The 25,055-nt window shown below is 42.1% G+C and overlaps 1 protein-coding gene across 1 annotated transcript in view; it reads right to left on the bottom strand.

Moving 5' to 3' along the window:
• The window catches only part of wnt4 (wingless-type MMTV integration site family, member 4), a 38,056-nt gene extending 13,203 nt beyond the window's left edge, over positions 1–24,853 (bottom strand). Inside the window, exon 1 of the mRNA XM_038279711.1 lies at positions 24,440–24,853. Coding sequence (XP_038135639.1) covers positions 24,440–24,516 — 77 coding nt within the window. The 5' untranslated portion in view covers positions 24,517–24,853. The remainder of the gene's footprint in view (positions 1–24,439) is intronic.
• Positions 24,854–25,055: the final 202 nt, after the last annotated feature.

Here is a 25,055-nt window from a genome sequence, read left to right as displayed (position 1 = left end):
TCCTGCTCTCTGCTTTACTCCTCAAAGTAAATTTTTCTCCCTTCTTGTCAACCGTTTTTTCTATCAGAGTTCCTAGTTTCCTCCTCTCTCATTCAATCTCCTTTCTGTCTTTCTATCTTCTTCCTCACTCCTCCAGCATCAATCTTACATTATTCTAAAACAGAGACATTATATAATCAAAATCACCTCCAAAAAAATTAGGATGTGCAACATGAATACTTATTATTATTAATATCTCGTCTAAATACTAAAAATGCTAATTACCACAATATTAGGAGCTACAAGCAAAAACCACATAATAAATGAACATTAAACAGGTGGTTATCTCTTCCTCCATCATTCTCAGATCATGTAGATCTTGTCTTATTCAGTTCTCCTGTTACTGACTCCTATTTTTTCACAAGGAACTTTCATATATATCCAAACTGAGCAGTAAAAAAGCACACCAAAAACTGGAAGTCTATGCTCATAAATCACAACCATAAATCATCAAAACAAATTGAAATAACTCTACTTATAATAACTATCTGAAATATAAACTAAAGGTCACCTATCCATTCTAAAACATCTTTATACAAACCCTTGTTGATCCCTGGAGAACCAGCGTACCAGATTAGCGCCTTACAAGGAGTTTTCAATCATTTTGCTACATTTTAACCCAGCGTCTTTTACTCATGCTCAACTCGTGGTCTTGTCTTACTTTTTATTATTGTTTTAACCTGGACACAAACCAAACATTTATCACAAGATCAGCCCGATCAGAATAAAATAAATTGATTAACACACTCACCATCACTCAGCGTAGCTCCCCATCAGTTGCCACAGGTTGTAAAAAACGAACTTCCTCTTCTTCTTCTGTTTTAAAAGTGATGCGCTCTTCTTCCTCTTTGTCTTTTAATGGCAGCTGACATCCAAAAGGATCATTACCGCCCTTCTAGTGATGCACTCTGTTCCTTATCTTTATGTTATCAGCAGCGCAACCAGCTACCGTAATACCTATTTTTGCGCGCAACAGCTCTACTGTAATAACAGTCTACACGCAACATTTTTCGCCTCGGTAAAATCGGGGACATTTCCGGGGACAGCTTTAGCCGGGGACAGGTGGTCCAAAACGGGGACAGTCCCCGGAAATCGGGGACGTCTGGTCACCCTAGCCTCATTGCATGCGGTTAGCCTAGCTACATGCAGTTAGCCTCGCTGCATGCGGTTAGCCTTACTGCATGCGGTTGCATGCAGTTAGCCTCGCTGCTTGCAGTTAGCCTCGATGCATGCAGTTAGCCTAGCTACACGCAGTTAGCCTCGCTGCATGCGGTTAGCCTCACTGCATGCGGTTACATGCAGTTAGCCTCGCTGCTTGCAGTTAGCCTAGCCTTGGAGCTAAACCAGGTCCTGGAAAAAGTTAACCATCTCCATCTGTCTTTGGACTGATGATTCATTTCAATGTTCGGCTGATCAGGTTCAAACTGTTTCACCTCCAGCTTCTCTCGCTAACTTTACTTCCCTCCCGCGACTCTGCCTGTCAATCAACTGCACTGTGACTGTGATGTCACTTCCTGTCACCTCTGGGAGTAGCTTAGCTGCGCCCAGAGTCCTCCTATACTTCTATTTTGCAGAGGAGCTACTGTGCATGGACAACTTTTAACGAGTCAATGTGCAAAGATTTTTGCGTTCTAGGGCAGAAATACGTCACCAATCCTACGAAAAACAAACCAAAACAGCTTTACTCGTCATCAAAGATGAAATATTTATCTTGCACAACTAAAAAATATATATCAGTATATTTTCAACGATTTTAATTGTATAATTTAATTAAAACCTTTTGTTTATGTCTTAATCAAGGTCATTGGGTGGGTGGGGCGATGCCCTAGTCCCCTGACTGAGGCCTCTTTAGGAATGCTTGCCTTGTCTGGACTCATGCCTTGCCTTGTTTTATCGTTTCATAATTTTTAAGCATAAGTGAGGCTATTTCACAACAACTACAGCTGACATCCAGCGTGTTTGGCGTTTTGCAAAATGAGTTCCACAGGGCCTTAAAAGCACAAAGTTATAAATCAACAGGCACATTGTTCAAAGAAGGACGATTGACTGTTGGGCCATATTTCTCACAGCTAGATGTGGACCTCCTTAAATGTTCTGTGACTTGTTTTATGACTTTGAAGCTCTGAGTTTGCAAGGCCACACATACCTCCATAAATCCCTGTTTGTCCATTTAAATCAAGTCATGGCACAAAACCAGCCTGAAGAGCTCATCTTGTCTGTCACACAGTTTTCACAACTTTTCATTTAAAAGTGTTAAATGGACAATAAAACCATGATTACACTGATTTACGCTAAACTTTTGCTTTAGTGTTTAATTCTTTTGGTGAACACTATAAAGCTCCTCTCATTGCCACCTCCCTGCCATTCAGATAATCTCCTCCCTTTGTTTCTTTCTGTCTTTGATGTTCTTCTTTTTCTCTTCTCCTCCAGACAGAGTCGGCATGAACCACTCATCACTGTGATAACCTTGTTCTCTGCCACTCCACCACATCTCAGCCACATCGGCTCGCCTCTTCCCTCCACGCTGACCTCACTGTCGCAGAGCGCCAAAACCACAACAGCTCCTTGCAAAGCATTCTGCAGGATTTTAAATCAAAATTCCCAGAGTGCACTGAATAAAAACAAACACCTTTTGTACTTTGGGACTAAAGTGAACATCTAGACCAGCTTGTTTTCCAAAAATATTAAGACACCAAATATATAATAAAGGAATACTTTAATCCCTTTTTTATTGACTTCACTTAAGTCCAATTATTGTCATTTGATATAGAGTGTCATTTCAAGCCACTTTACAGAGAAAATGGAATCAAATCATAGATAGATTTGTTTAATGTTTCTATCTAAAGAAAATCTTTGCAAAACGTTTCTAAATTCACTCGTCTTGGATCAAGAAGTAGAAATGTTCTTGTAATTTGCTGTCTGCCTATGAAAAATAAATACATTTAAAGAGGTTAAACTCCAGAGGTTTAAAAAAGCAGGGAGAATGGATTATCATGTGTAAGGAAAATAGAGCGTCCATCTTCTCTCTCCTGCTTAGTCCTGCAAGGATCACGGTGGGGACGGTGCTTATCTCCAGCAGTCTATAGGCAAGAGGGGGGGTCACCCTGGACAGTCTGGCAACACAGAGACACACTAAGACACACAACCATTCACACACACACTCACACCTAAAGACAATATAGAGAAGCCAATTAACTACCAGTTTTTACCACAGACCTTAATAACCCTTTAAAGGGGGATGTGCCGCTCCGAACTGACTAATCCTAATGAACTGAATGCAGGGACCTTACATTTAAAACCATCGATTCAAAGACAGAACAGAAGAAATAACCAACCACAGCATCGAGCATCCAGAATATCGCTTTGGAAAGATACGCTGCACAGCTTTCACAAGCAACCTCCTCCCCACACCCCGCTCTTTCTTCTTCTGCACAATCACAGCAGTTCTAATCCGCACAAGGTGCATGAATTATTGTATTGCCTATATGCTCTCGCTCGCATAAAAAAAAAACACCATTTGGGATAGTCTAAAATCTGGGATAATTTATGCGACTCGTGGGCATCCGTGGAAAACTATATCAGGGAGACTCCCGGCCCCCCCCCCCTCTGGCTGAGGACGGGCGGCTCATGGTCTCTCCTGAGGTCCGGTCCAATCAGTGGCCCAGCAGTCCACACTTAATACCCCCCATCCTTTTATGAAGGTGGTGATAAACTGATCTGATCAGGATGAAGTGTTAAACATCTGACTGCAGCTGTGCAAGTCTAGGTTTATAGAACTAGAACCTCCAGAGCTCAACAATCCCAGCCTGACTGCAGGTTTCTGTCTGAACTCACACACAGCAGATGTGATGCATGCTAAGTGGAAATGAATCTAATGGACGCAGTTAATGGACCCAGCCTCAGGCTATTGTCTCATTACATCCATGACAAATGCTCCTTCTGTAACTGCCTTATAAAACACTGTAATTAAATATGAGGAGTTTCAATCACTAGAACTCATTAATAAGCCGCGTTGTGATCATTCTGGAAATGGATTTGGAGAAATGGTAAACTGTTTGGGGAGGAACTCTGGACCCCGCGGTGTCTCTCTCTCCCTGTCCACTGTGGACACAGGCCAGTCCCAGGCTGTTTCTGCTCTGATTCGCTCCAGCGTCGTTTCATGGCTTTCATCAAAGCCATATGTACGGTTTAGATGCCTTTTTGTTCTGCCACGCCGCCCAGGGCACGGAGATATCTTTAGGAAGCCCTTTTTCTGACAGGGAGCACCACCAAGGACACGAAGGGGGTGAGCACCATCGCCCCGACCTGACATTAACCTTGGAACCATCTCATAAACATGGGATAAGCCAGCATTCAGGTAATTTTCAGGATATGCTGGTGTGTGTGTATTCTTGCATGGGAAAAGTTCAGTATAGGCCTGGGGTGAGTGGACTGCTGCGTTCTCTTTGTTTCCAAGATATGAAGTTTGCAGAAATCATCTCTATGGGGGGAGGAAACCCATGAGAGACACACACACACACACACACGGTGGATCTCCCATCTCATCTGGGCTTCCCTCCAGCTCTCCTCTTTCCGTCTCTGGCCTCTGGTGGTTGCGTGCCTAAATCCTGGGGGCCTAAGCCCACTGGAGCCAGTGGTGTTGTGAGAGCTTCCATGCGTAATGCAACACAAACACACCACAGCCTGCAAGTGCGCTACAATCCAGGTGGATCGCTCCATCTGCCTCACCCCCCCCAAAAAACAAGAAAAAAAACACACAAAAAAATGCAGGATTCTCTGGAGGAAGGGAATGGAAACAACAGATAATCTCAGTCTAAAAAAACACTTTATGTGACTTTATAGACAAACCAAGCAGAGGTGGCATTCAGCACAACTATTATCCTCTGACAGCACTACCTTGACCCCTTGTTGATGTGCGCACAGAGCCCTAATATAAATGTATCTTTAATGCATCATTTTTACTGAACATTAATGTCCTACTTTAAATACTTTAGTTGAAAAAAATCCAATTCCTCTGTTATGAACGGTTTCTAATAAAACCCTCTGACGCCAAATGTGGCCCTCTAACATTTTTAACTGTCTTTGTTGAGAACAAAGCAGAACCAAATACATGATATCTTGTTTGTGCACAAAAGACAAAAAAAAAGTAAATCCTGATGGTTTCCTGCAATTTTACTAATGAATATTGAATCAGTAGCAACAACAAATTACCATGAACGTAGGCCTGCAACTAACTAATCAGTTAATCTGTCGCTTAAGTTTTCAATGAATCGATTAATAATCAGATAGACAAAGGTTCCTCAAAGGAGAATTTTTACTAAATCAAAATATTTACTTTTTAATAATCCTGGTATAATTCCTGCTCTAAGTTGCTAAACATGCATTTTAGAGTCTTTATACTCCAGTTTACGATTAATTGATTTCTAAATTAAATGATGATTATTTCAATAATCAATTAATTTTTTCAGCCTTAAAATGTTACATCTGCCTCTTTCATGTTGCATATTATTAGAAATTCATATGTGTTTCATACTATCATTTATATATACCTCAGACCTATAGACGGTTGTGCTTGAAAGTTTACAAAGTTTAAATTCAAATAGACAAATCTGACAAAAGTGATAAGAAATAAAAAAATACCAAAAAAAAATTTAGAAAAGAAAATTTTTCTTTTGAAATAATTTTAACCCTATAATGGCAAATGTATCGTATTTGATACATACGGTTTCTGAAATGTTTTGCGTCTGACACCTTTTGCATAATTTAATGGTAAAAACTTTGCTCAGAATCCTATTGTGCACAATCAGATATACCTGATAACAGAGGGCAGAAGAATACACAAAAAATAATCTTGACTTATCGCATAGTGATAAATTATTAATATCAAAAATGTATTTCTGTTTTTTCTTTTTACATATTTTCTTAAAAGGCCAAATAAGGACTTCAAACCAAAAAAAAGTTATTTTCTGTTTTGTTTTATTCTTGGATCGGGCTTTAAAGTGTCTCCCAGACAAATGAAGATCTTTCTAGCTGTCAGGAGCTGCAGAAGTTTCCTGAAAGTTACAGAAAACACCTGATTTTTAGCCTCAAAATGTTTCTAAAACAAAACTTTAGTTCAGGAATTCCTATTTATGTATTTGTTTTAACAGTCTTGGTATAATTCCTGCTCTCAGTGGGTCGCTCTGTCAGCTAAAGGCCTGTTTTAGAGTCTCTACACTCCAGTTAACAATTAATCGATTACTAAACTAGTTGACGATTATTTCAATAATTGATTAATCCGATTAATTGTTTGTGTCCCACATGAACAATAAAATAAAGATGATCATTTTTTTGGGGGGGGTTTGCATTTTTATCCAAAACGTTGAATTGTTTTAATAAAAATGTTTATTTCCTTCCTCTACATAGTTATAAGTTTCTGTTTTTGTTTTTTTGTTTTTTGTAATAAAGAGGCGGCCGTCTTCAGGCCCCCTTGGCTTTTCACACGTCTGCTGCAGGCGTTTGTGCGCCGCTCACATAAATGGAAGAGGGGATTCTTCTGGCTGCTTTTCCAGAACAGATTTCTACCGAACCCTTTTCTGAACAAAGGCCAAACATTTGGAAAATGCAGCAATAAATCTGTCAGCTGGATGGACTCTGCAAATCACAGCTTTAAATCTCTACCTGCAGCCCAGCGTTAGCGTGGACTCGTTAGCTTTTCTGAGCAGCCGTTGGTCGGTTTAAATGTGCCGCACTGAGATGCTCAATATTGTTTCTTATTATTATGTTTTCTATAATTGCTGAAATATGTTTTGTAAATGAAAATCAAAAAAGAAATCCCGAAATTAGCCTTAAAAAACACTAAAACAAAACAAAACAAGGTTTCAACAGAAATTTTGCTGTTTTCTTTGTTATATTTATTTATGATTATCTATTTTTTCATATGTTATTCTTTCAAATTTCTCTCAGAGTATAAGTTGTTTTAAAGGATTTGCTGTTTTCTAATTTTTTTTCTTAAAATAATTTCATTTTTTCCATATTTTTTTTCAAATGTCCCTTTAAAAATGATTAGATGTGCATTAATTTAAAATTTTGTTTTAGATATCACATTCTATTCACATTCCATGGAAAAGCTTTGCATATGAAAATAATGAAAAAAATGGAAAACTAAATGTGAAAAACAGGAATTTGAAAAAGTTAAATAAGAAAATAAAAATTGAAAAAATAAAATCTGAGAAAACATCAATCTTTTTCTCCAAACATGTTTTGATTAAGAACTATTTAGAAGTATTTCAATTATTTATATCTGGATTTCCTTTTTCAAATTGCCATTTTAAAAAAAGTGCTTTGTTGCAAACGAATGGAAGAAACTTTCCCTCTAATTTAATGATTTTTCTTCATTAAAGTTTTGTTTTTAAACTTCTGAGTCCTTCATAGAACAGCCTTGTTTATCTACTCGTCCGCTTCTTAAGGCATCTAAATATATTTAAAGTGTGACGGACAAATAAGGCTTGTTAAGCATTTCTGAGTTTTTAGATGTTAAAACCAGAGCACCACTATTTTATCACTTAAAGCACCATTAAACTACAGTGAGAAGTTATTTGTAAATTGAAAAACATCAAACTAAAAGGTGTTCAGGAAAAGAATAACAACAAATCTGTTTGAAATTAAAACGACACAATATGTTCAAAAAGCATCTAACTTAAAATTTTATGTATTTTCTTTGTTAATATATTTTTCTTTCCTCACTTGTGTCCAAAAATTAAATCAATCAACCATTTGTCTTTTTGTTAAAATGTTTCCTATTTTTTGTGAGGTACATGAGAAAAAATCTTCAGGAAAGTGAACCAGAACCTCCGAATGCTGCTGCTGCTGCACACTTTGGGTCTGGATCATTTGAAATGTGTATTTATGCAGAAACAAATACTATCCTGTTTACCTCAGACTCAGAGCACACAGGAACAGATTATGTATATATATATATATATATATATATATATATATATATATATATATATATATATATATATATATATATATATATATATATATATATATATATATATATATATATATATATATATATATATATATATATATATATATATATATATATATATATATATATATATATAGAAGCAAAAGGAAAGTGAAGTTGCAGGTTGTTTTACTCTGTGAAAAGCAAAACATGATTTAACCCTCATGCATGTAGTACAGCCTGTGGCCTGTAGGAGGCACTATTCCTCTCAGTTTGATTCCACTCACCTTACATCTCTGAGCTTTTATTAAACTCTCCTGGTGGCATCAGAATAAACACTTTGTTCCTCCTTCAAACTAAGAACAAATGCTTCATTATTTTTTCTACAGTGGGATTATAATTTATTTCAAATCAATCTTAATACTTTGAAAATATTTTTTTAGAAAGCCCTAAAAACTCAGGGAGATCAAATGTGTGAAATTGTTTAATAAAACAATAACATATGTGTGATCCTATAATTGTTTAGATATTAGAAAACATAAATGTCTTTGGAAGCACAACGTCTCATGTTTGAGCTCAAAACTTGGTTTTATAAATACATTTTTGTTAAAAAGTAAGTTTTTTAAATAGTTTGGGTTCAAATGTTTTTGTTGTTCAGAGGTCAAAGCAGTGACTAGAACAGAAACGCTACAAAGTATTTCAAGTAGTAAACATTATTTGTTTTAAGGAATCCTTTTTGAATGACTTTTTCAAAATAATAATATTTGTCAGTACTAGTTTAAAATAATGCTCCCCTAGATGCATAAATAGTTTATCTTTCAATCTGTAGGGAGTTTATAACTCATTCCTAAGTGTTTATTATGCAAATAATTATGCATGCAAAAAAATTATGTTGGTGAAGGGAGGCTTATGTTGCTTACAAGAGCGGAACTCGGTCTGAAATGCGGAGAAAAAGCAAAAGTAAATGAAATACATAGTAAAGAAAAAATTAGGCTCATTACGTGGTAAGTAAGGCTTTTATCTAGCTCACCCTTAATTAACCAATGTTTTCTACTGTTCTTTCTGGTTATCCAATCCTACCAAAAAAAACTGATTCATAACAGCAAACAGTGACTCTGTATTCTTTTACACCTGTGATTCTTTTCACGGAAAATCTGAGAACTGAGACTGAACAAAGGCCAGGCTAATCAGCAGATTGGGAGCAGTTGTGGACAGTGGACTCTAGAAGGGAGCTATGAAAAAAAAAGAGACTGACACAAGAGGGCAGCAGAGGACAAATAACACCAAAGAACTAGAATAACACAAAATAGAAATTACATCAATAAACTAGAAAACACAGAAAGACATGAATCAACGTATAACTGAAAACTAAAAAAAGAACCAAAAGTGCAGTGTCATGACACTAGTGGTTCCTAGAGTTTCTAAAAATAGAATGGGAGGCAGATCTTTTAGTTATCAGGCTCCTCTCCTGTGGAACCAACTACCAGTTCTACTTTTAAGGCTAGGCTTAAAACTTTCCTTTTTGATAAAGCTTCTAGTTTGAGTGGCTCAGGTTATCCTGATCTATCTCTATAGTTCTGCTGCTATAGGCTTAGACTGCTGGAGGACATAGGGACCCCTATTTCATCATTCTCTATTCTCCTCCTCTGCAGAATCTGTTAGTTCAATCTCTGACGTTCTGCTCTCTCTGCTTTTTCTCATCATGGTAGCTTCATCTGGTCTCTGACTCCAGATAGGCTTCTGTGATCAACACTGTTGAATTTAGATGACAGAGTTGGGCCTGTTTTTCAGAGTTTAGCTCCATTTCTCTCCTAGACAGTGCCATGGACCAGGCTTTTGCTGTGACTAACTGGATGTGCTCTTGTTCATCCATTGAGGCATAAAAACTGACTCATAGTAAACGTACCCATTTCTTTCTAGACCTATAGAGCTTCTTTACTGTGGCCTTTGGTAACATAGAAATTGTTTAAAGATCAGTGCGTCTGTGTGCTTTAAAACCACATTCAGCCTCGACAGAAGCCTGCTCACAATGAGCCCTTGTGCTGGAGGTTTCTTCCTGTTAAAATCGAGCTTTTCCTCTCCACTCTCACTGCATGACTGCTTGGTGTGAGGGATTGCTTTTGTCTCAACAATCCAATGCGAGTGAATATCTGCAGCCACCACAGGCTCATTCAAAGCCAATGACTTGATGCTATCAGCTGGTTCTGACTGTAAGATGTGATTGAACTGTCTCTGTAAAATGCTTCGAGATGACAAGTGTGTATCGGTCTATAGAGACTTTACAAATAACACATTTTACCGTATTTGAATTGTCAAATAAAAACATAAATGTGTCCAAGGAAAATTACATTATTTTACAAAAAAAAAAACTAATGAAAATTAGGACTTATACTGTACATGCAGGCATCCTCCTCAGAAGATCCAACTTTTATTGCAGTCATTTACCAGTCGGTCTGTTTCACCTTCATCTATGGTGATGGAAACCAGGTAATGACCAAAATAATTAGCTGTGGATTCAAGTAGCTGCAATGGGCTTCCTCCACAGAGTGGAAGGGAACTCCCTTTAGATGAGGTCAAAATGAGGCAAGACTAGTGAAAATTCAGTTTCACCTGCTTTTTCTCACTTTGAATTTTGCATAACCAGCAAAAACTATTTGCCTAGTTTGACCATCTCATCTGGAGGAAGATGGAGAATACATCCCCCCATTCAAGGAGCTATGACTGGATGATGAATAATTTCACCCAGACAAAAGAGGGAAGGTGGAAGAACATGGGGGGAGAGGGGACCAGAACCGGAACGAGACGGCCAGCCATGCCCCCGCCTAGAGCTAGGAAACAACAAGAGGAGATGGGAACAGCCCGGAGGGGAACAGCGCCACGGCGTGGGGTTAAGCCGGTCGTAGGGATCTATAGCGGTAGATCCTAGAATCTCAATGGGGAAACAGAACCAGGTGGCCAACTGCGGAGGATCAAAGGGGCAGAGCAGTAGATTGGATAAGTCCACCAGGCGGACAGAGAGCTGAAGGCAGTGGGGAGGCTATGGCAGGCTGAGAGGACGACAGCGATACATTAGAGAACTCCGCCAGCGAGACAGCAGACTACGCTGGGCCAGGGTTAGCCTTTAGAGGCTAACTGAAAGAGATGGAAGGAAGATGGTGGAGAGGTTAATAGAAGCCTGCCATGCAGACAAAGTGGCAGAGCAGGGAAGAGAAGGCACCAACTGGATACGATGTGTACGCTGGAGTTATGACAACGAAACAGTCCTTCTAGAGCTAAATTAAAACAGCTCTTTTAAAAACCACAAACATCTGAAGAGCATTCACCAATTTAAGCTTGTCTTCCATTTTGATTTTAAAAAGCCATTCTCTGCTGCCTCCTTCACGTTGGTCAGAGCCACATCTAGCCCTGATAGGACCATTCAATGCAAATGTAAACAAAAGTTAATATATTTCAAACCATGCACATTTTTTTCTGTTAGTTTGCAGGTGTGGCCGTTTTTTCATTTCACCCAAATCGCCAAAACCGCACAGTTTGCCTCGCTAAATTCACCTACATAGAGATAACCTGGAAATGCTTCACAACAGCAACACAGTTCAAATTGTGTGTGAATGTATCTCTAGAGGCAGCATGAGGGTCAGGTGAGGAGAAATCAAGCAGGGAAGCAGAGCCTCTGATTCTCCACACTGAGAGGAGTGAGCTGAGGAGGCTCAGACACCTGTTTGATGCCCCCATCAGGCCAACCTCCCTCTGCATGTCCCGACGGGAGGAGGCCCACGGGATGATCTGTTCACTCTGTTCAGACATGGTCTCTCTTTTGATTTCACTGGTTTTATATTTGGCCAAATAGATACTGAATACAAAAACAAGCCATTCAGATTTTCCTGTTCAATCCTCTATCCTAGAAATCCAATTGTTATTCTGTGTAGGTTTATTGTACAAAATCCCCCAAATAAACACTGAGGTTGTTGATTATAATGTGATAAAATTAGAAACTGCCTAAGGGGTGTAAATACTTTGGTTCTGTATAAATATTTTTACCAAATTAAAAGTCCTGACACTTTAAAGCAAGAATCAGGTCAGAACGGTGGGCTTGTTGCAGTGTTGTGTTTTAACAGAATTTCTCCTCATTGTTCTCCATCATTGTTTTGACTGCTGAGCGTCTGAGAGATCAAAAGCTCTTTCCGCTGCTGTACTCTGCTTTACATCTTGGAGTGCGACAGAGAGGGCTGAACAGACGGGACATTATGCACCGAAGAGGACTGAGCAGAAAAGATAAACAAAGAGCTTCTGCTGGATGACAACATGTCCTTCAGACGGCGGGGAGACAACAGATCACGGCTGGATGTAACTTTACCAGGAAGAATGTAAACAACCGCTGCTAACTCAGCACTACTTCCTTCTATTTGCAAGCTTGTTGACGCTTTGCTCTGCTGCAGAGATGAAGTCATGAGATCAGAAAATTAATTCATGCTTTATGGCTTCATAATTAGACAATACAGTAGTAGCCATTCAAAATTTCCCCAAATTTCCTTGCCTGGCCCTAGACTGGACCTAGACTGGACCTAAACTGGCCCTAGACTGGACTTACACTGGACCTAGACTGTCCTGGACCTAAACTGGCCCTAGACTGGCCCCAGACTGTCCTGGACCTAGACTGGCCCTAGACTGGCCCCAGACTGGCCCTAGACTGGACCTAGACTGGCTCTTGACTGGACCTAGACTGGCCCTAGACTGGCCCGAGACTGGACCTAGACTGGACCTAGACTGGCCCTAGACTGGACCTAGACTGGCCCCAGACTGTCCTGGACCTAGACTGGCCCGAGACTGGACCTAGACTGGACCTAGACTGGCCCGAGACTGGACCTAGACTGGCCCGAGACTGGACCTAGACTGGACCTAGACTGTCCTGGACCTAAACTGGCCCTAGACTGGCCCCAGACTGTCCTGGACCTAGACTGGCCCTAGACTGGCCCTAGACTGGACCTAGACTGGCTCTTGACTGGACCTAGACTGGCCCCAGACTGTCCTGGACCTAGACTGGCCCTAGACTGGCCCAAGACTGGACCTAGACTGGCTCTTGACTGGACCTAGACTGGCCCTAGACTGGCCCGAGACTGGACCTAGACTGGACCTAGACTGGCCCTAGACTGGACCTAGAATGGACCTAGACTGGACCTAGACTGGCCCCAGACTGTCCTGGACCTAGACTGGCCCGAGACTGGACCTAGACTGGCCCGAGACTGGACCTAGACTGGCCCTAGACTGGCCCTAGACTGGACCTAGAATGGACCTAGACTGGCCCTAGACTGGACCTAAACTGGCCCTAGACTGGCCCCAGACTGTCCTGGACCTAGACTGGCCCTAGACTGGCCCCAGACTGGACCTAGACTGGCCCTTGACTGGACCTAGACTGGCCCTAGACTGGCCCGAGACTGGACCTAGACTGGCCCTAGACTGGACCTAGAATGGACCTAGACTGGCCCTAGACTGGACCTACACTGGCCCCAGACTGTCCTGGACCTAGACTGGCCCGAGACTGGACCTAGACTGGACCTAGACTGGCCCGAGACTGGACCTAGACTGGCCCTAGACTGGCCCTAGACTGGACCTAGAATGGACCTAGACTGGCCCTAGACTGGACCTAGAATGGACCTAGACTGGCCCTAGACTGGCCCTAGACTGGACCTAAACTGGCCCTTTACTGGCCCCAGACTGTCCTGGACCTAGACTGGCCCTAGACTGGCCCCAGACTGGCCCTAGACTGGACCTAGACTGGCCCTTGACTGGACCTAGACTGGCCCTAGACTGGCCCAAGACTGGACCTAGACTGGACCTAGACTGGCCCTAGACTGGACCTAGAATGGACCTAGACTGGCCCTAGACTGGCCCTAGACTGGACCTAGACTGGCCCGAGACTGGCCCTAGACTGGACTTAGACTGGACCTAGACTGGACCTAGACTGGCCCTAGACTGGACCTAGACTGGCTCTTGACTGGACCTAGACTGTCCTGGACCTAAACTGGCCCTAGACTGGCCCCAGACTGTCCTGGACCTAGACTGGCCCTAGACTGGCCCCAGACTGGCCCTAGACTGGACCTAGACTGGCTCTTGACTGGACCTAGACTGGCCCTAGACTGGCCCGAGACTGGACCTAGACTGGACCTAGACTGGCCCTAGACTGGCCCCAGACTGTCCTGGACCTAGACTGGCCCGAGACTGGACCTAGACTGGCCCGAGACTGGACCTAGACTGGACCTAGACTGGACCTAGACTGGCCCTAGACTGGCCCTAGACTGGCCCCAGACTGTCCTGGACCTAGACTGGCCCAAGACTGGACCTAGACTGGCTCTTGACTGGACCTAGACTGGCCCTAGACTGGCCCGAGACTGGACCTAGACTGGACCTAGACTGGCCCTAGACTGGACCTAGAATGGACCTAGACTGGACCTAGACTGGCCCCAGACTGTCCTGGACCTAGACTGGCCCGAGACTGGACCTAGACTGGCCCGAGACTGGACCTAGACTGGACCTAGACTGGCCCTAGACTGGACCTAGAATGGACCTAGACTGGCCCTAGACTGGACCTAAACTGGCCCTAGACTGGCCCCAGACTGTCCTGGACCTAGACTGGCCCTAGACTGGCCCCAGACTGGACCTAGACTGGCCCTTGACTGGACCTAGACTGGCCCTAGACTGGCCCGAGACTGGACCTAGACTGGCCCTAGACTGGACCTAGAATGGACCTAGACTGGCCCTAGACTGGACCTACACTGGCCCCAGACTGTCCTGGACCTAGACTGGCCAGAGACTGGACCTAGACTGGACCTAGACTGGCCCTAGACTGGCCCTAGACTGGACCTAGAATGGACCTAGACTGGCCCTAGACTGGACCTAAACTGGCCCTAGACTGGCCCCAGACTGTCCTGGACCTAGACTGGCCCTAGACTGGCCCCAGACTGGACCTAGACTGGCCCTTGACTGGACCTAGACTGGCCCTAGACTGGCCCGAGACTGGACCTAGACTGGCCCTAGAATGGACCTAGACTGGCCCTAGACTGGACCTACACTGGCCCCAGACTGTCCTGGACCTAGACTGGCCCGAGACTGGACCTAGACTGGACCTAGACTGGCCCGAGACTGGACCTAGACTGGCCCTAGACTGGCCCTAGACTGGACCTTGAATGGACCTAGACTGGCCCTAGACTGGCCCTAGACTGGACCTAAACTGGCCCTTTACTGGCCCCAGACTGTCCTGGACCTAGACTGGCCCTAGACTGGCCCCAGACTGGCCCGAGACTGGCCCTAGACTGGACTTAGACTGGACCTAGACTGGACCTAGACTGGCCCTAGACTGGACCGAGACTGGACCTAGACTGGCCCTAGACTGGACCTAGAATGGACCTAGACTGGACCTAGACTGGCCCTAGACTGGACCTAGACTGGCCCGAGACTGGCCCTAGACTGGACTTAGACTGGACCTAGACTGGACCTAGACTGGCCCTAGACTGGACCTAGACTGGACCTAGACTGGCCCTAGACTGGCCCGAGACTGGACCTAGACTGGCCCTAGACTGGCCCTAGACTGGACCTAGACTGGCCCTAGACTGGCCCTAGACTGGACCTAGACTGGTCCCCTACAATTCCTTTTTCAACATCAATCATTGTACTAAAATCACTGATCTCTATTTATTGTTGATTGCCCGTTGGTAGTACGGGGTGAAATGAAGACATCGGCCGCCATATTGGTACTCCCTAATTAGACTGGTAACGACAATGTAAACAATCAATGCGCTACAGCATCGAACAAAGATGATGTTCTCATTTTCATGGGAACTTCAGACTTTAGAATAAAGATTAATTCATTTGACACACACTGGCTGCTTCATAGCATCAGTTAAAGATTAACTTTAACTTAGAATTTAAAAAAATAAGACAAAAATAAGACAAAACGACATCATCATCCATTGAATAAATAATTCCTACATTACTACACCGAGTGAATTATTTTCTATTTCCTCTACTTTCTAACGTTAGACCCAATGTCAGTGGCTAACTCAGTCTTCCAGTCAGTCTGAGATAGCCAGACTAATGTTAGTCTACAGACTAAACTATAGGATCCATCGGCAATAGATGGATTTATTGCTTAGTTCATCCACTGACTGGGAAATGACCTGAGGAACGTCTTCCTGCACAGGGAGGCATTTTACTGAGCATCTCTGTGGGAGTGGGGAGTACCAAGATGGTGGCTTCACTTTTTGCAGGCAATCAGCAATTCAGTGAATAAATAGAGATCAGCGACTAAAATATTCTTTCTTTTATGATTTGTTCACAAGTTCCTGGTGATCAAACTGTCGTATAGGCTAGGGATCCACGCAATCATCATTGAGACATCTGCTCAAACACTGATAAAAAAAAGCAAGTGATAGAAAAACACGTAAGAAGAAGAAAATAGGCAAATATAACGATGGAGGTTTAACAGATTAAAAGGCCTCAGCTCTAACAATGGTTAGGTGTCTGGGTCTTTGTGTTATGGGTCATATCTGCAGTCATAATACTGAAAATGGCCTTGTGCCTGAAAGTGGGGGGGAGGCAGAGCCAGAAGAAAAGATAACACAGAGGACAGGATATGAGGGAGAGAATGGGGATGGTCAGCAAAGGTGAGAGACTATAAGTCTGTATTAAAAACAATCAGAGACTGTAAAATCGGTAGATTCAACTGGTCAAGGTGAGAAATACAGGTTTCATTAAAGGTTACTGTAGCTCCCACTGTGTGTGTGTCTGTGTGCCCACCAGTCTCTGGGTGTATTTATATGCTCCCGGCTCCACTAGAGCTTATTTCCCCTAAAAATAACACACACAGTCAACACCACAACCCTCACACTCACACCATCAATTATCACTAAAACACACATTGGTGGAAAAAGCAGTAAAAATCCCAAAGTTATCTTCACAACATATCCCCAGCAGGCCAGGAGCCCAGCAGGCGTGTTCGCCTGTAAAACCTCCCAGTCTGTGTACAATAGCAGCAAACAGCTGATTAGTTCTAAATGCAGGACCTGGAGGAGGATTCCTGTGCTTCCTGCGTCCGAGGCCACTTCTCTGATTAGCTAAACAACTTTCCTGCAGGCTATTAACAGAGATAGAGCTGCAACAACTTCTGTAACAATAAAAGAAATGGATCTTTGTTTTGTATGGATGGACTGATGGACATCAGGGGGGATTTACCATTAGGCAATACCAGGCAGTCCAAGTTCCTGGGGGCCCCATAAAACTCTGCTTCCATGTATGGTTAATACAACTATTCCGTATTTGTGCACATTAATTATGTTTTGATAAAAAATCCTTTGGCTAAAATGCCATCAGAACGCTGATAATATTAAGTGTGTCTCAGCCCCCCCCTTCAGTGTCCACCATATTGGATCAGTCCATTTGCTGCACATGTTCAGAAAGGTCCAAACAGACAGCAGCAAACCATTTGAAAACAAACCATGCAAAGAGCAGTGTTGCCAACTTAGCGCTTTAGTCGCTATATTTAGCCACTTTTCAGACCCCTCTAGACCCCTCTGATTTCTAAAAAGCTCCTAGCGCCAAATCTAGAGACTTTTTTCTGCTACTGGAGACTTTGGAGACAACATCTAAAAGCAGAGAACTCTGCTCTCCAGAGCGAGTAGATTGGTAACCCCGCCTCCTGCTCTCCTCTATCTTGTCTGCTGTCATGATTCATGCAGCTATTATTTCATCCAAATGAAAAATGGAGAACAGAGAAGCAGATCATGGCTTGTCTACAGTGAAAAGAAGGACTGGGTTATTTACTTTGGCCTTTTTGGAAACACAGGAAGGAGCAATCAGCTAAGTGAGCTTAGTAACATTTTTCCTGCATTATTTTTACTTAAACTTTTTTCTGTCACCTTTAATGTTCTCAATTTCTGTATATTAGTGGAGGTCATAAACAGGACATGTACATAGTTTTGGTTTCATGTTCATCTATTGTATAAAACTCACTCTAGTTCCTCAGAAAGTGAACATTTGTCAGTGAATAGATAAGTACCCTCCCACCTGAGCTTAGCAATAGTCTTTGTTGATGTTGTTTTCCACATGTTTTTGCAATGTAAAAATACACATCTGTAGCTACACTGGAAAAACAATCTTGAAATAAGTAAACATTTCTTAAATTAAGTGTATTTAGCCTTAATTTGAGTAGGTAAATGAGGTAGTTTGCCAATGGAATGAGTATTTTTACCCTTAAAATAAGATATTTAGATCAAATACACTTGAAATAGGACAATGCAATTGTGTTTTCTTATTTTAAATGTAAATTGTCTTTTTCTATTGGCAAGATGTCTCTTTTACCTCCTCAATTCAAGAACAAATGCACTTGTTTTAAGAAAAAAATTACTTATCTAGATTTTGTCTTTGTTTCTTTTTTACAATGATAAAATACATGCAGTTGTTCTTGCATGTGGATTTCTTCAGTAATATAAAAGAATTTGGCTGCCGTCCATTCTTGCATTCATAATGTGATATTCTATCACAACTTGGCAGATATCCGGTTGTTTTTATTTTCACAGTCACTTTGGAGAGATAAGAAGATAGGCCTGCTTGTGAAAATTTATATCATTCATGTGCAGCGGACAGGTCTTAACTTGAAGCGTTTACTGCTCCTGCTTACTGTTTACACAGGTAAATCAGCGTCTTTGTATGTGTGGGTATAAAACTCTGAATGGTATTTATTCTATGATAAAGAATCGCTTACAGATCGAGAACATCTGAGACTCTAAGCGCATGCGTTGGATGAAACATTTCGAGGTATAAAACAGATCAAATGCTCTGGTTGTCTTTATAAGTAGATCAAATGACACAGAGTGGGAAAGTCATCCATCTTAACCAAAATGCGATGATTTTTCACCGCTCCAAATGACTACTGGAAGGATTTGACTTCTTTCTCTTAAAATCACAGATAGCTGAATAATTATGAAACATGTTACTGGACATTTATTTCTCAATGGTTTATTTTAGGTTTAAAGCTCAGGTTCTGGTTTCAGCTTTGAAATATTGTCTGTTACTGTCATGATTGTGGCCTTTGTGGACTTCTGTTTAAGTTTCTTTTTAAGTTTTCAGTTTCTTTAATTTAGTCTTTAGTTTCTACATCTCGTCTCTATCTATTGCATCACTTCGTTTTCAGTTACACTTTGATTTATGTCATTCTGTGTTTTCTTGATCATTGGTTTCTTTTCTGACCCTCCCCCGCCAGCCTCCTTTCCCCTTTGCTCCTTCTAGTTATTTCTGTCCACACCTGCTCCATATTAGCTAATTAGTCTGTCTCCCATATATTCACCTTCTGTTCACTTCCTCATTGCCTCTTCATTCTTTGGTTTATTCCTACATAGTGTCTCCTAGTTTTCTGGTTCTTCAGATTCCTTGTCGATCAGTTCTGGACTTTGAATTTTGTTCTTTCACTTTTTTATTTAATTTTGCAAGCAATCAAAAAAAGAAAATAGAAAAATCTCTTCTTGATTAATCAGTTTTTCAAGGTTTCATTTCTGTTTCGCAGTTTTTCCAAATCTCCATTTACAAAATGTTTTGTGTAAAAGAACCACGTCCCCTAACTATTTTTATTTGGTAAGTCTGTTTTCTTGTGTTCCATTTTTCCTATGATCTGTTGGTTTTGGGTTTTCTATTGAATCAGGTTCTGTTTGTTCGCTGGCGGTTCTGTTTGTTTGGTTTCTGTTCTGCCGTTTACTCCTTTGATTTATTCCGTCTCTGGATTTGCTTTGCTTTTCTGACTTGGATCTTTCATAACTTTACCTCCCTGGTTTCCTGCATTGGGGTCGTTGCAAATGACAGTTAGTGCTAAATGTTGTAGAGTTGGGATTTATTAAAGTGGATCAAAATGAAGACTAACTCTGTGAATACGCCAAAGATATGCACACATGGTGACACACTGACATACCGACAAACAACAAAACCAAAAGAGTCATACTTTCCATACAATGAAGAGATACTGTGACACGATGTAAGTATATTTAGCAGCTGGGAATGGGCATCAAATCACATGTAAGATAAAGTTACAACAGTATTCCTTTCTTTATCTCCATTGCTTTTGCGTCTCTATCTCTTGCATCACGTCGACAGAAGCCCATGGCGTCCCGGCTTGAACTGGCTGTTTCCCACAAGGGTTTAAAAAGTAAATAGCCCATTCTTTTCAGCTTTCAGAGGGATGTGCTTTTCAACCAATAAATAAAGAGTTTAATCCTTTCTGTAAAGGAGATTTGTGCCAGTTCAACTAAACAAATAAAACGACTTTAAGTGAGTTTGCTCGTTTTCCTAACCTGTCTCTATGTAATCCTTCAGGTGTAGTGAAAGTACTTATCCAGACTTAGAGAGACATTTTAACCAACTTATGAAAATGACTTATTACTTTATGATTGACATCAAGACCGCATTAATGACAGCAGGCAATATTCAAGATTGAAGCCGGTACGCTGATATAACCATGGGTGGTTCTAGACACGGACCAACGGGGCCAGTGCCTCTGTTATGGCCTCTCTACGGAAGACATGGGACTAAATTTACATGAACCGTAGCTGAATTGACACTTGGACTATTTAACTTAACAGTTAGTTAGTTACTTTATCAGTGATTGGAAAATACAGCTGTTGTTTTAGCTTCATCCAGAGTTGAACCTAAATCCCAGCAATGCTACGTTCAGACTGTACGCATTAGAGGCAGCAGAAGCAGCTGATTTACATGTAATGTCAATACATAACATCCTGCAGACCGTTTTGAGCAGCCAGAAAAATTATTAGCTTTTATTATCCAGTTTGTAGCACAGACCTGAAAAACGCTAACATCTACTTCCAGCCGCCACCAACAGTAGGGGAAAACCCCCAAGAGGCGAGCGGGCCTGAGGCAGCTGCTGCTGGGGATTCCCAGTGACAGCGCAGCGCCGGTATGTGGGGGTCTGAGCGGCTCCCACAGAGAAATAATCTTTGAAGGCAGGATGGTAATCTGGATGAACTGACTGCACAGACCATGTTTTCAGGAGGACTTTCTCACTTCAACGTAGATCCAAACTACTTTTTACCCGCTGATCACAGCAGATATAGCTGCCATTGTTCCAGGCAAAGAAAGGATCGGGTAGCTCCGCCCACCGCGCATCAGACCCACTTTATCACCGCGCAGCTAAAGCAGCAAAGATGCTTCAGCCGCTCGTCAGAACTAAACTGGTACAAGCAGTAAAAATGAAGCCGGCAGGTTTCGATATTTGAAGTTAATTTAGGCGTTAATAAACAGTTTCAGAGGAGTGATCATAGCGCTCTGCATCAGCAGTGCTGTGTCTGACTCCCTGCCAGCTCCCAGATCAGCTTCTCTGATTGGTTGATGCGGCGCATCCAGCAACTAAAGTTCAACGTTTCCAACTCCAGCAGTTTCTGCTTGTGAAGCATCTCAGATGCTCAGAAGCTCAGAAGTCGCTGCTCTAGATGCTGCAGGACCTTTAGCTGCGCCTTGATGCACATCAACCATCGACGACATAGACAGGTATGGGGCATTGCAGGCTAACAAAGAAGCCAATCGACCCCCATTCCAAAGGGGGGGAACCGTTCATCCGTTTCTATTTGCATGTTTTCTAAACATAAACCAGGCTTTGTTGGGCCGCTAGATAAAACCTGGAACTCAACGCTATTTCTGACATTTTGAATTGAAAATTTTCCTGGATGGAAGAGAAACGTCTTCAAACTTGGAAACAAAGTCCAGCGGATTTTTAACTCTTTTGGAACAATTGATGAAATAAGTGATACACAGGAAGTGGATCATTGCCTGATGTAGGGCTGCAACTATTATTTAGCAAATCGATTTATCTGTCGATTATTTTCTCGATTAATCAATTAATAATTAGATAGACAGAGGTATCTTAAAGAAGACTTTTTATAATTTAACCCCAGTAAAACTTTAACTTTTCCACTGGAGGAGTTCTGGATAGAGCAGATTGACAGATGATACATTTTTTTATAATTTTGGTGTCAGCTAAAGAAATGTTTTACAGTCTCTATACTCCAGTTAATGATTAATCGATTACTAAACTAGTTGACGATGATTTCAATAATCGATTAATCTGATGAACTGTTTCAGTCCTAATCTGATCTGTTCTTAGTGGTTTCAGGGGTCTGTCGAGGCTGTCGCAGGCCGCATACATTAAGCTGTCACATTTTGTAGTTGTCACATGTTTTATAGCCTCTTGTTAACAGCCTTCTAACTGCTGGCCATCTTTTGACCCTCGCCGAAGCCTCGCTGACTCTGCTACAGACCACACAGCCGGGCCACAGATCTGTCTGAACAGTGTAAATCCCAGAGCGAAGAGCGGCAGCTCGGCGGCCTGCCCCTACATGCCCTGCTGTGTGCTGCTGTCACCACACCTTCAGCTCCCAAACAGCACAATTATCCTGCGCTCGGTGACAGAGTTCAAGGCAGCTAGTGCTGTTTGGCATGGCTTTAATTGGACTTACACTGATGAATCTGTCAACAGTGTCAGTTAGCCTGTCTGCAGCACGATCCCGGTGCAAACACAGAAGGCCGTTAGAAATCTCGCAAGGTCGCCGCTACGCTGGAATGGAGAAATGAAAGCGTGTTTGGAGCAGACATTTGTGACAGAGGTGATTTGTCACCTAATAATGGCTTTCAGAGGCAAGTGTACTTGGTATCAACTGAGCTGAAGGAGGGAGGGGGAAACAAAAAGCCCCCCCACCCCTAAAAAAAACAACAAAAAAACAGAAACTATTCTAGCAGGTAGTGGAGATGAATGGCAGCAGAGAATTTAGCAGAGGAATGCAGAAGGTGAAGTAAACACCTCCCACAGGTCTACTGGGAGAGCAGGCAGACACATGTGGCCCAACCAACCGGCTCCCTGGTCCCAGGAGGAGGTGGCCCCATGCAGCTCAGTCAGCAGGGACTCACAGCTTCTTTCAGCCTCTGAATGACATCTAGAGAAATGAATTTCATTTCAATCACAGCAATCTTCAGCTGTTCTTTTCTCCCTGTGTTATTAGCGACGTTACTGATAAAGTACATCAGATTTAATGGAGTTCATTTATATAGAGCCCGTTCATAAAACACGTCATGTTCTTAGCAGAGACAATACAGTCAGTCTGGTTAAACGTTTCTATTAGGGAGAACCAGCTGATTGCATCCAGTCATTGACTTGCAGGACATGCTTCCCCTGGATGAGCTGACAGCGACAGGACTAGCTTCCTTTTTTATTGACTCTACAGCAATCCCCCACACTGAGAATCCAGAGGAAAAAACAAGAAGAAACCTCCAAAATGTATAAAACTGTGTCCAAACATAGTACCTAGTCTTAATCTCTCACCAGAGAACCGAAGGTTTAATTAAACAAATTAGTATTTCTATTCAGTACATCTCATCACATTCCCTGGAACTAAATATTACTGAACAGCTATAAACATGAACCACGGTAAGGAACTTAATGCAGTTTCAAACTTGCTAAAACTTTCCATCAGGAATGAATAAAGTTCTTTTTAAAACATTTTGCCTGACTAAAGCATCCGTTCAATGGTTTGAGCCTATACAGCCTGACCCCTCCTCCACCTGTTGCTACTCAGCAAGCTTTTCTGTAATTGTAATTTCAAAAGGAAAAATAATTCTGGCTTAGTTTAATCCTCTATTTTGTCTAAAACTTTTCAAAACTAAAATAAATGTAACTTTTTTGAATTTTTTGGGGTTGTGGTGTTAGTAGCTGGGAGTTTTTTGTTTTTTTTTTGGGGGGGGGGGGGGGTGGGGGGGGGTTTCTAGCATTTAAAATCTTTTTTTTTTTTTTTTTTTTTTTTAGCATTTAAAATCTTATACAACGAATATTTACCTTTAATTTGAGCAGGTAAATAAGATAATTTGCCAATAGAATGAGTAACTTTGCTCTTAAAATAAGATAATTAGATAAAATTCGCTTGAATTAAGACAATGCAATTGCTTTTTTCTTATTTTAAATGTAAATTGTCTTGTTTCATTGGTGAAGTGTCTCACTTACCTCCTCAATTAAAGGAAAAAAAATGCACTTATTTAAAAAATAAGACTTATTAAGAGCTGCTGCTCACTGCTTAAGAAGATGCAGAATAAAAGCATCAAAGTGTCCCTTCATTGGAAAAATAAATATTTGACAGACTTCACTGAAGGCCAGAATCTCAAACCTAATTGTTTTGGGGGGAATAAAGTAATATTATTTTCTTACACCAAATGTTTACTTCTGAATTGTTAAAATATTTCCTGAGATGTTTTTCTGTTTAAAGCCCAACCTTGGTTTCTTTTTGCACATTTCTTCCCTTGGTTGGTGAGAGTGAGCTGATGATGGTTAACCATTAACCTGAGCGGCCGCTGAGCCGCAGCTAACCTGACATCTGGTGATGTGTGCGCTTTGGAAGCTCCGGACCAACTTACAGCCAGTTGCTGGCGCTGGCGGAGAGCAGCGCGCAGCAGAGCATCAGGGCGCAGCGCAGAAAGTGATCCTGGCTCATCTCGGCAGGCAGAGAGAGGAGGTCCGACCGGCCAAATAATCCCGACTGCTGCTGGATCCACGGAGGGATTTTAATCCATCGTCCCGCATCCAGGGGATCCCGTCCCGCCCGCTGCCACTCTGAGCTCCCAATGAGCGGCGACAGCGCTCAGGTATGGATGGAAAGAAATGAGCAAAAACCAAAAATAGAGCATTTAACTGGATGGTTTCAGGGTCACTGTTCTGCTCAGCATTGTTAAAATCTCAGGGAGGTGAAGCTGCTTTTCCTCCTCCTGTCCTGCTCCGTCCCGTCAGCGCGCGTCTCCACATGCGCCCTCAGAGCGGCTCCTGCGCACTGCGCCTCTGATGAGCGCAGGCCGTGTGCGCCGACTTTAGCTGAGGGGCGGTGCCAGGATGGAGAGGTATGCCATCAGGATGGGAGGTTTTTATTTCTTCTTTTTTCTCCAGGGGGATGAAGGAGGCGGGTAGACTGAGGCGCTGTGTTTCAGAGCTCTCCAGGGAGGATGCAATAGCGCAGCTATTCACTGTTGCCCTGCGATG

This window comes from Cyprinodon tularosa, unplaced genomic scaffold, assembly GCF_016077235.1.
Source record: "Cyprinodon tularosa strain WSP-4 unplaced genomic scaffold, ASM1607723v1 ctg152, whole genome shotgun sequence".
NCBI lineage: Eukaryota > Metazoa > Chordata > Actinopteri > Cyprinodontiformes > Cyprinodontidae > Cyprinodon > Cyprinodon tularosa.
The sequence above is the reverse complement of the archived record's forward strand: the minus strand, read 5'-3'. Positions and strand labels throughout refer to the sequence as shown.